Genomic DNA, 11,715 nt, shown 5'->3' with positions numbered 1-11,715 from the left:
GTGCATCCTCCAGAATAAGAAATATACCACAATAGAGTTAAAATCAAAACTTAATTGGCGGAAAGAAACGACAGCATTTTCATTGCAAAGTGTAACGTGATTTAGGTCAACTTCTTTTTAAACATGTGAAAAGAACTGCGCTTCAGTTTAGTTCAAAATCGGAAAAAGCACCAAATGTTCCCAGACTAAATCGGCGAGTTGGCAATGCGCAAATAAAGTTAAGTTTTCATTGTAAAGACTTTCCCACGTTGCCATACCGCAGTTATGTAGTGGCATGCTGTGTTGAAAATGTCGCGTTTCTTCAGGAGATTCAACCTTGTTTTAAGGGCAGTATATTAATGAAAAATTAACAGGCTCATAGTTTATTTGGAGTATTTAATAATTCCTGTCTTCTAAGGTAAAATATTGTGGTTTTTGCTAAGAAATAATATACGTCCAGCTTAAATGGACCACACCTAAACAGGCTGCAGATTGACAATCGCACACCCTTTAGAAGCTACCCGCCAACATAACCTTGGTTATTTTGAAAAGCCACGAAAACAAATTTTCCGTAAATATTGATAAAAACTTGTAATTGAGATTAATGCCACAATGATACGTATGAAATCCACCTCACCATTGTATATCGTGTTCAGACCCTTCGTATTCAGATCATATATCTTACACTAACACATTCTTAATTAGTTTAAAAGTGCACCTAAAAATGACTGCTCAGGATAGTTTACTTAGCAAATACATTACTATATTTCTGGTAGTAAGCGGATATTGGTAAGTTCTAGCTGAGCCCATGGATTAAAAAATGCACCGAATACTTTCCAGGATAGTGTCAATATCCACCGTTTTTATGAACAAAACTTTACTGAGCCACATTGAGCTAGATGCCCCAATGTTCATTAACTTCAGTCAAACTGTTGTTACGGCTCTTATCTGTTATGGGAAGAAAGTTTTGAGCATATTGTACCCGAACAGGTTCAGTTTCCCTGAAGCAAATATATGGGACTCTCATGTAATGAGGCAGGTGAGAACATTAGTGGCAGTTTCGAGGTCAAATTTAATGCCATTTAGCCACTAAGCCGTTTATTATTTGCCAACATAGTAAATGATTAACATGAAAAACCTCAGGTTGTTTTATGTGGCGAGATTTCTAAAGGCGTTGAAGAATTTTATCCAGTTTTGCTATATAAGAACTTGACTTACAATCTACTACGCACTAGAAGATAAGATATGACTGTCATCCACTATAAGTAGACAGAAAATCTGTATACATTCTATTAAACTGTATACAATGCTCATGTGTGGCGCATTTTCACTCGTTCCGATGCTATCAAATTCGCGCTTTTATCGCCAATTTCTAAGTAACGAGTAATTTAAAAAAAATGGAACATTTGCATCAAAATCAATGTATTTCAGATATTACCCGTCTCGATTATGTTTACCTGCATGATAGCTACTAACAACTTATGTTTGAAATACGTCTCGGTGGCTTTCTATTACATAGGAAGATCGCTGACTACCATTTTCAATGTATTGCTGACCTATATTATTTTGGGGGAAAGAACGTCTAAAAGATGCATGCTATGCTGTGCTATTATTGTTGTAGGGTTCTGGCTTGGTGTTGACGAAGAACATTTTTCAGGTAAGACAAGTTCAGTAGTAGAAGCAGCCAGAAAAAAGCGTGAAATTATTGGCGTCAAGCGCCTACTTAAGTACATTTTTATTTAATCAATGTATTGCAGGTAGCCTTTCAGTAGCAGGAACAATTTTCGGAATAGTGGGCTCGTTTTCTTTATCATTGTTCTCCATATTAACGAAGAAAGTTCTCCCAAAAATTGACGGAGAAATTTGGCTCCTTCAGTACGCCAATAACGTGTACGCTTCCATTCTATTCCTGCCGATAATTTTCCTAACCGGGGAAGTGCAAGTAGTCCTCAATTATCCCCGTCTCACCGACCTGTTCTTCTGGACAATTCTAATTGGCGGCGGTTTATGCGGGTTTATGATAGGATTTTTCACGTCCTTGCAGATCAAAGTATGTTTTATATAGTTAAATCTAAATCTAATAACCAATTCTAATAACTAACGGTTTTTCCAGTTTACTTCTGCCCTCACCCACAACATATCAGGCACAGCAAAAGCATGTGCTCAAACAGTATTAGCCACCTATTGGTATCAGGAAACCAAGTCGTTTATGTGGTGGTTCTCCAACTTGATTATCCTGGTGGCCAGCGCTGGCTATGCGAGAATCAAGCAGCTGGACATGGAGCAACAACACCGCCAGTCACCAACTTATACCAAAGTTTAGCTTATATTTTCGAGTCAGGGTGTTTCACTGCGGATCTGTGAATAATAAGGAATACATATTTGAAATGATTCCTGATTCAATGAATGTTGAAAACTTTATTGTAATTTTTATAGTTTAATGAATAACTTCTTGAAAACTTCTTTTACTTTTAGTTGCAACATTTATTCAGCAGGGCTTTGATTTCGACATTTTCCACTTCCTTCTAAAGTAGCAATTTGATGGGCAAAATGGGAAACACTTTGTTTATCGGATCTTAAATCATACATATGTGTGTGCTTATAATATGTGGCATTTATTAAATATGTAAATATGTTTTTAAATATATAGTTTTATTGCAACTATCATGTTTTTTTATATCATGGATAAAATTTATCGTTGGGCATATTTCAGCAAACAATATAACGATTTGTGAAAGGCTGCGTGGTATCAAAAGAATATTTTATCTAAGAAACGGTTTGAAAAAGTTACCTCGCTGATAGATAAGATTTATCGACGGAAATCTAATTTATGATGCAAAAGGTACAGGAATTTGCCCCATAAATCCAGGTCAGATTCCTATTGAAAACTGCTTGAAATAACGCATGCATTTGGGAATTTTTTTTGGAAGAACCTGATATGAAGATCGCAGGAGCGCTTTGTCCCCGCGCTTGAGAATGTAAAAACATTTTTTCTTCGAATCGGTTGAAAATGTAAAGTTGCAAGAACCTTTTCGATAGCCCACCTCTATAGCTTTCTTTCAACAAGTAGGTTTTTTACCGAATTCTTAGTGCGTAAGGAGATTTGTTATAGGGACCATTTCGCAGTCCTCAAAGGTTAAAACCTCTATATCTAAAAATCGGGTGCAAATATCCATTTATTCAATAAGTACTCCTCTAGAAGTATTTTTCACAATTTTGGCTTTATTAGAAATTCGTAATCTCTGAAGAGATGGAAGCGTTAACGTTTATGTGAAACATGCATTCCTGGTCTTATGGTATTAAGGAATCAAGGTGTTTTGAAATAAAATACAAGAACATTTGCACTATCAAACTTTAACTTTACTTCAAAAATTTTATAAGTGGATAATGCCGGGTGATTGGCAAGCATATTTTCGCTTCACTCCACAGTTGATGTCGTTCCAACCTATTAGTCCATGCGTGGAAGTCAACTCGATGCAATTCTCCACACCTTGTGAATTGTCGGGTTGATTTTCAAGATAGTTGCTGTAAACAATTGGCTTTCCCGTGGGTTCCCAGTAGAAACTAGTGGGACAGCCCTTACACCTTTTCGCTCCTATATAAAAACCCTCAGCTGAAACATGAATATAATTTATATTTAATGTTGATCTAAAAGAAAATACACTGGCTAAATATGCGTTAACGTACCCTGTGCCCCATCCAGAGCTCGCCAAGCCGCTACCAAGGCAGTTTCTTCTTGTTGGTTCATGGGAGTGGCGAGAGTCATCCCGATTTGCTGGCATATAACGGCGGCCGTTGCATAATCGACTTTTTCCTTACCAATAATGTATGATATTTTCGGATGATCAAGGGAAGGTGATCTGCAAGGTACTTAACACGGGAAGTTTACTGTTAGCATCATATTTAACTTCCATGGATTTCTGCTTACGTCTGGACGACTGTCGTATTAGTTCGGGAACCGGCAACACGCTCTTTAAATTCACTATTTCACTATCGTGGGCTAAAACTAATAAAAAGCATCTATATTACAAAGCTAATTTAATTAATTTTTAATTTATTCTAGAAGGCATTAGCAAAAAATCACCGATTGAACTCAAATAATAATTCTTGACAAAATGGATGCAAGGAACCTTCTTAAATAGATCAGGTAAAAATATTCTCACCTGCGGTATCATTTTCTGACGCTCCAGCAAATTTGATTGCAACCAATAAGGAGCAATAAAGTAATACTTTGTTCCAGATCATGTTTGCTTGGTTCAGTCGCAATATCTGCCGTTTTGAGTCGATGTGAGCTTTATATAGGCAACAAGACACAAGTTGTCTTGTAGCTCTTAGTGGGGACTTTTGATTGATCGAAAATTTACCGTTGTTTTTCCGAAACGGTGTCTTCGAAAAAGTACATACTTTAAGGAAACGCCATTTATTTGCCCATTTGCATACCTGTTGATGTGCTCGTGTATTAAAAACCCGATATTCACGCATGTGTTCTTTAGGACAAAAATAAAAAGTATAAAAATTGACTACTTTAAGTTGATAGATTTTGTGTTATCAACAGCAAATTCGTCAAGAATGGTGTTTTTTTTGTGGTGTGGACGAGATGGCGGATGCACGCCAATCAAAAATGCACATTACCATTACAGACTGAATATGCAAATCGTTGACCTCAATATAGTGTATGCCGATTTGTAATGCACTTGATTCAAATAAATCAGACCAATACACTTAGTCCACTTCAATTGAGTTTTTAACTCTTAAGAAAAAAACAAAAGCTTAATGTATAATGGCCACTATACCGCTACCTTCCATTAGTGAATATTGCAGTTGATAAAAACAAGTTTTCCGAATGAAATTTGCCAAATGATGGACGGCGCGGAATTTCGTAAACTTTTAACATGTTCCTTAATGCGAAAAAAATGTTTACTTCAGTCAGTGATAAATGGAATCAGAGTTTTATCCCGTTGGCCAAACGACTCGTGTTTGGATTCAAATTACTCGAATCAATCGCTTTTGTTGAGCATAATGGTCAACTCAGATGGGACATTGATGTAAGGAAGTAAGTATCTAGAGTGATTTAAATTGTAAATTATAGATCTGTTATCTAATGTTAATAATTTGTTTTTCAGTCGTGAATTTGAATATTCAATTTAGTCAAGCGGTGTCAACAGCTTGATTAGAATACGTTCATAAACTGAAGATGTTCTCGCGCACTTTAAAAACATATATTGAAGCACACATGTGCGCCTACCTGAGTAAGTATTTAAACAATTGTTCATTCATTAAAATATATAGTTTAAAAATAATGTGAAAAATGCATACTTTTAAGTCTCTCTTTGCCGGCTCGTTTACCAGAGGTGAATTAGTGCTTTCACTATTACTTAAGTGTACCAATGAAAATTGTGTAATTAGATGATTTGTATGATTTTGTTGCTGACCAAATCAGCAAGTTCTCAAGCACCCACTGAAATAATTGATTAGATCGAAAACCCAAAAATATGCTATTTTATCAATGTAATAATAAGCTTAATCAATAATCCGCCATCGAGTTTATTGTTAAGGCAGTGTTATCTCCCCCTTATCATCGTTTACCTATTTTATTGATACATACACCGGGCAATTGAACAGTAGTTTAATCGGGTTCGGTTCAAGTAGAACACCTAAAAATTTTAATATTCCCGTGAACAAAAATAGATTAGATTAGTAAAGTGCTGGATTTCTATTATTCGCTTGAACGCGATTGCCGGACCAGGGGCGTCGTGTGGCGGGGTCTTTGCCAATCCGCCAACTATATCGTCTGCAAATAGCAGAAAATGCCTACAAAATCTGCGAAATTAAGCAGATAAAAGCAGAACAATCAGCAAATGTTTTCAAAGGTACAAAGTGACTTTTTGTTTTGTTTTATTACTTTATTTTAGTCCTAGTTAGAAAAACCCAGGACTAATAAAAAAAGAATCAAATGCCTCATTTTATAGGTTTTTTTATTCGTAATTAGTCTTTGGTTTCACCTTTCCCCTTTTTTGTATAAAAATTTCTTTGAAAGGTTTGATTTTAAGCATGTATGCCCGAACAGTTTGAGGTCCAGAACTGGCGAAATAAAAAAAAAATTGTCGCTTCCTGGCAACCTTCGAAAATTTAATTGAAATCGCACTAAATACAATTTTTTTAGAGTTCAGATGTAAATGGCATTTGAAAAATAAAGTAGAGTTTTGGTACATTTTCACTGTACTGAAGACACTCTGATGGATAAAATGCCTCAAATTGCACCAACATTCAGTATATATTTTTGAGTTTTGAAAAACACTTTGGAAAAGATCGGATTTCAATTCCGGATTTTAAACTGAAACTTTCGACTTTTTAATTACTTGAAAACTTGCAATTTAAAATGGAAATTTCTAATTCAATGCCTTATGCATTATGCAAGACCGAAAATTTCCATATAAACGAAAAAACTTTAAACACGAAAATGCGACTTGCGGATCAATCAAAAACTGTTCAAACTCAAAGCGGTAAAGTTTCGACTTTAAAACTGAAAAATCCAACAATCGGTTTTAAAAGTGCACTTGAATTCGAAAGTTTTAGTTAAAATTCAGTTTATTTCAGCTAAAGTCAGAATAGTTGAAACTGAAAATATAAGCTGAGTTTTCAAGATTTGAGTTTCCACTTTTGGAGTATAGTTTATACTAAAATAAAATCCTGGTCATTTAAAAAACATGGGTTTTAGACGTTATTAGTGTGTTCACTTCGGGGGCCAACAGATCTTTGAAGATGCTAACCAAGCGAAACGTCGCGACCAAATTCCTATCAATGATGGTCTCATATAACGTCGTAAAACCGATTATTGGTTCATTTTCATTTTATACAGTTGCAAAACAAGCAACACAAAAGCTCGAAGCTCGATTTTTGTTTCGCAATTGTTTTTCTTAACCGGCACCATTTTGTGATTTCAAACTAGAAATATTTGCTTAAAATTGAAAATTTGGGCCTCCAATTCTGAAAATTCTAACTTTAAACTTCCAGGTCATTTGAAAATGAAAAAATCTAAAACTGAAAACTTCAGGTATAAAATCAATTTATTTTAGTTTCATTGTCTGTCGTTCATTTTAGAACTAGAAAGCGGAAACTAGCACGAAAGCTCGACTTTCATTTTGCAATTCGATCCTTAAACGGCGAATTTTGAAATTTGCGACTTCAAACTAGAAATGTTCGAGTGATACTGTAAATTTGCATCTTAAATTAAAAAAGCGTTGATATTCTGTTGTTTTTGAGTTTTAAACTGAAAATATAAACTAAAAAAAATGCAACTCAAAAGACCGGTAAATTTTTGCTTGTCTCTTCTTTTTTTTTATTTTTACTTTTGCATATACAACTAAAACTTTCAGAATTAAGCTTCGAGTTCGACTTTCATTTAAAATAATTCAAATTTCAGTGAAAAATACCGACTGTAAGCTACAAATGTAAGAATTACTTAAAACGTAAGAATTCAGACTTCAAATGAAAAAACAATTTTTTTATTCAAAATCTTAACCCGAAGGCGCGTTCATTCCATTTTAATCGGGTTTCATCGGCTGCATGTTTTCATCGTAAAAGAACACGAAATATCAACGGTTTAGTCGCATTTTTAATAATAAAACTGTTTTCAACTCCAAACTGGCAAATTAGACTCAAACTGTAGGCAATTTCGAGTTATATGCCCAAATTTCAAACTCATTCTGTTAACGTTTCCAACACATAAGCTCGACTTTCAATGGGAATTTGCTTCGAAGCCGTTATTGAAACGAATTTTAATTCTGAAATTTAAACTGAAAACTTGGATCTCAACTTGAAAGTTGCAAATTCAGAGACCATAAACATTGTTATAGTGTTTGATTTATTCAGTGCATTTATTTTATTCTATTAACTTAAAAACAATATTTCGTGTGAATAAGGAACTTGTATTTAACTATTAAGACTTATAGGTTTGTTAATAAATCAAAATTAATTCCTGGGTTTCAGTCATTTATTGTCTTTATTTATCAATTAAAATACGTTTCGGTGTATTTTTCCACCATCATCAGTTTTTCTAAAATAACCTAAAATAATTATTTTAGAAAAACTGATGATGGTGGAAAAATAAATGACTGAAACCCAGGAATTAATTTTGATTTGGAATTGAAACACAGTCAGGAAAGTATATACAATTTGTTAATAAAGGAAATATTCTTTCTAATAAACGAAAATAACTATAAATGTATTTCTTTACTTTACTTTGAGCGCGTGTGCGTAAAATGAGTAGACGTACGAAATGTTTTTACTAGAAAATGTCGCATTTCTCAAAAATATCGCCAGAGACACTTTTTCATTAAACACCTTTATTAATTTGAGAAATTCCACGCCCCAAAGGAGTTATTCTGTTTAAACCAAAAGAGAGTTTTGCACGTAGAACCATAGTAGTTACGAGATGAGGAAGTTGTTTGGTGCGGTAAGAAAAAATCTAAAATGTTGAAAATAAAGAAATTAGATTTAGGACAAATTTTTACAAGCAATTGCAAAAATTTTTCAAGTAAGTGAAGGTTTCAACAGTACCAAGAAGAGAAAAACGATCACGGTAGAATGATCAAATTTCACGCTGGTATCAGTTTAATATGAGCTTTCTTGTTTGCAGTGCTAGAACAACGCCACTGGTGCATCTTTAATAAAACATCAAGAAGACGCGAATCCAAAACACAATTTATTTCCATGTCGGTTTGTTATAATATAGAGTATTTCCACAAACATTGGGCGCGCGTCCTAAGCGAAAATATCCACGTTCGCCTATAAAATACCAGCTCCTGGTGTTTGTTGTGACGTTTCGATAAATGTTTGGATTGTGTGATTGAAAACAGACCCGGATAATTTTAAATAAACCGGCCCCGGTCTACTAGTGTGGTGCGCCTCTCTGGATAGCGACCAAAAGGGCGTCTGGATTAGGGCCAGATCAGCATTTCGTCACCTGCCATGACAACATGCTCATCTATTGGCTCCAAGTGTGGTTCATTCTTTGTTTCTGGACTGTGGAACATCTCGCACAAGATCTAGCAGACATTGAAGGTGAGTAAGTCCTAAGAACTGAAACAAACGCGCGCGAACTTTCGCTCAGATGCCGAACCGTCGCTGATAAAACCTACAAGTCTATTTAATTTTACAATTTTACTACCTGACAAGTAAACGGTGGGATCGTAAAAGTGTCGTAAATTCGGAATAATATACGGTTTGTTTTGGTAGGAAGCACACGAATAATAAATACGGTACATGAGCGAATTCATGTAAAATTTGAAGCGCGCGTTATTGACAAGAGATTATTTAGGGTATTCGAGGCAAAATAATAAAAATATTGCACAGCAATTACACGTTGAGCTTAAAGCAACTTGATAAAGCACATTTTTACAAAAGCAACTTCTACAGTCTGCAGTGGCGTCATGTTCATATATTTGTTCTTAAAAATCTGCAAACATGTCTCAAAAAATTCCCAGGTATTTAATAAAAACGGTTTTAGAATTTTTTTTGCTACACCACTGACGCGCGTTTGATCAAGTGTGTGCAATCCGACAATGTAAATTCCTTGCACAACATTTTTATTAAGTATTTTATGTCGGACACGCTGAATTCTTCTTCTAGGTACAAACGCTTTAACATGTTCACTATTTGCGACTGGGGTTATTTTGCCCCTAACTTTTACGCCACTGAAGAAGTGGATAATTTGAAGGCAAATTTAGAAGGGCCATTGTTTTATACACAAAAAAGTACTTTTAGTCAAACGCCCTAATCCTAGTGGTTTTCGGGCAACATGCTTTCATGGTAAAGGAAAATAAGCGAGGAAGTTGAAAATAGGCATTTTTTCAAATTCTACTAATCAAGCATCGATCAATCAGTCTAGACGCAATCGGTTCGAATCGTTTCCATCAGAAAAAAAATTTCATTGACTACTGAAATTTATTTAGCTTTTCATTGTGTAATTACACTCACGTTTTTCATCATAACAGGCCTTGTTTTTTAAAACGGCTAAAACTAGAGCTTTTGACTGAAAGAGCTTTTTTGTATAGAAAACCAAACTTTCACACTAGGGTTTAAAATTACCATTTTCCGAGTGGCGTAGAAGTTAGGAGAAAATAGTCCGTTTCAGCCCCAAAATCTACACAACTGACGGACGAAAATAGTATCTTCATACTCACAAAGTTTTGGGAAAATAAAATAAAAGCATAAAAGTTCAGTTGTCCATCTGCAATCGTTTCTAAAATATACTTAAACACTCAATTAATTTTTTGTGGTTTACGTCATTATTACCACATCCATTTATTTCTAAAATGCAGATGTGAGAATCCTGCATTTAAAGCGTTAACCGCGTGACTTTTTTGGTATTACAAATAAACAAATAAATCAAACGAATAGTAAATTTCCTTATCTCTTATGAGTAACCGGTAAATTCTGTAACTCATTTCCAAACAGTTTTTTATTGAAGCAAATAAAGAAATTCTGAAGATCGACCAGATAGCAACCTTAATCAAGTGGAATGATAAAATTGCAAACTGCCGCAAATTTGGAAAAGTACCTACTTATGCATATACGCAATAAAGCTACTGAGCGCTGAAAGCTTAATTTTTTTCAGTTTTAATTATTATATTGAAAACAAGGCCATTTACCTTACTGGATCTGCTCATTTAAACTTAACTGTTATGTGCTATAGAGACTAAAAAATTATCAAGCTGTTAAACCAGACAAACAACAGCGATTTATTTAATTTCAAGTTGAATAATAAAGTAACACATTCCAGCAAAGGTTAACCGATAAACTCTTCACTTTTTGGAGTCGTTTAAACGATTGGATATGAAACAGGCTTTATTTGTTAATAATTGGACATTTAATCCATCTATTAGTTCTGTTTATCTTATCTAGTCACGGACCACGATCTTCGCTAATTAGTAATCACCTAAAATTAGCCATCGTTGGCCGAATGTTATTTAAATGAACGCAATATTGAGATTTTCAAGAAAACTTGTTATTTTTAATAATACTTAATATCGCCTGTGCGATACTTTAAAAGCAGTAAACACATCATCTCAGCTATATTTCAAACTTGATTAAATGCGTTTGGAATTGCAGAGCAAAGGTTGTAATTAATACATCAAACATCTAGTTCATATGGAGAAAAAATTTCTATTGTTCATTCATGATAAATTATATTTCCTAGAAAATTGATGTTATTATCAAATAAATCATAAACGACAATAAAAACACAAAATTGACTATCAGTTTCAATTTTTTTGCGAAAGAGGATACGAAATATTCAAACTTAATGATTAAATCGATTAAATTATGCATGAAGATTAAGTGAAATTGCCAGGCAATTGTTATATTTTTTACGCATTTTTCTTTTGAGCTTCATTTTTATCCAGTTTTTTTGTTAAATCAGTCCTTGATACACATAATAAGAATACTATTTTTCAGGATTTTCGAACGACTCTCCTTTCAATGTGGAGCCGAAAGTAGAAAACATCAAAGTGAAAGTGGGAACTCCTATAAATCTGAAATGCGCCAATCACTTGTCTAATCACACAGTCTGGGAATATAAAGTGAGTAAGATCTATAAAATCAGGAATAACATTTAAGAAGCTTGACAAACTTCAAATGCGCATCTTCATTAAAGCGAGCAAACACTCAATCACAGACTACATACTATTACATACTCATACTACATACTCAATATACAGGCAAAATTCCTTTTTG

The 11,715-nt window shown here is 34.2% G+C and overlaps 3 protein-coding genes across 8 annotated transcripts in view; 2 read left to right on the top strand and 1 right to left on the bottom strand.

Annotated features, from left to right (window-relative positions):
- Positions 1-455: 455 nt before the first annotated feature.
- Positions 456-2,640, top strand: LOC109545578 (GDP-fucose transporter 1). Of its 2 annotated transcripts, XR_007281565.1 has the most exons (6): positions 456-768; positions 820-1,018; positions 1,411-1,636; positions 1,737-2,029; positions 2,093-2,448; positions 2,484-2,640. XR_007281565.1 is itself a non-coding variant. In XM_019916351.2 (5 exons), the coding sequence occupies exons 1-5, from the start codon at positions 704-706 to the stop codon at positions 2,300-2,302; spliced, it is 993 nt and encodes a 330-aa protein (XP_019771910.1). In that variant the 5' UTR covers positions 456-703; the 3' UTR covers positions 2,303-2,640. The 2 variants fall into 2 exon arrangements, 1 of the variants encoding a protein (XP_019771910.1); XM_019916351.2 differs by having other exon boundaries at positions 2,093-2,640.
- Positions 2,641-3,317: 677 nt separating this feature from the next.
- On the bottom strand, positions 3,318-10,707 carry LOC109545518 (lithostathine-1-like). Of its 3 annotated transcripts, XM_019916271.2 has the most exons (5): positions 10,632-10,707; positions 4,143-4,419; positions 3,908-3,985; positions 3,667-3,849; positions 3,318-3,592 (listed from the first exon to the last, which is right to left on the bottom strand). In XM_019916271.2, exons 1-5 carry the CDS (start codon positions 10,647-10,649, stop codon positions 3,354-3,356), a joined length of 795 nt encoding a protein of 264 aa, XP_019771830.1. In that variant the 5' UTR covers positions 10,650-10,707; the 3' UTR covers positions 3,318-3,353. The 3 variants fall into 3 exon arrangements, 2 of the variants coding, with proteins under 2 accessions (XP_019771830.1, XP_019771829.1); XR_002172674.2 differs by lacking the exon at positions 4,143-4,419 and having other exon boundaries at positions 10,632-10,704; XM_019916270.2 differs by lacking the exon at positions 10,632-10,707 and having other exon boundaries at positions 4,143-4,820.
- The window catches only part of LOC109545517 (titin homolog), an 11,861-nt gene continuing 5,083 nt past the window's right edge, over positions 4,938-11,715 (top strand). Inside the window, exons 1-4 of one of the 3 annotated variants that reach the window (XM_019916269.2) lie at positions 4,938-5,032; positions 5,103-5,228; positions 8,618-9,042; positions 11,437-11,561. In XM_019916269.2, the coding sequence (XP_019771828.1) occupies positions 8,958-9,042; positions 11,437-11,561 (210 nt within the window). In that variant the 5' untranslated portion in view covers positions 4,938-5,032; positions 5,103-5,228; positions 8,618-8,957. Of the gene's footprint in view, positions 5,033-5,102; positions 5,229-5,579; positions 5,850-8,617; positions 9,043-11,436; positions 11,562-11,715 lie in introns of those variants that run through there. The other 2 variants (XM_048666571.1, XM_019916268.2) reach the window with 2 other exon arrangements.

The sequence above is a fragment of the Dendroctonus ponderosae genome, unplaced genomic scaffold (genome assembly GCF_020466585.1).
Source record: "Dendroctonus ponderosae isolate FM_Combo_2020 unplaced genomic scaffold, Dpon_F_20191213v2 Dpon_F_20191213_5, whole genome shotgun sequence".
Lineage (NCBI taxonomy): Eukaryota > Metazoa > Arthropoda > Insecta > Coleoptera > Curculionidae > Dendroctonus > Dendroctonus ponderosae.
The sequence above is the reverse complement of the archived record's forward strand: the minus strand, read 5'-3'. Positions and strand labels throughout refer to the sequence as shown.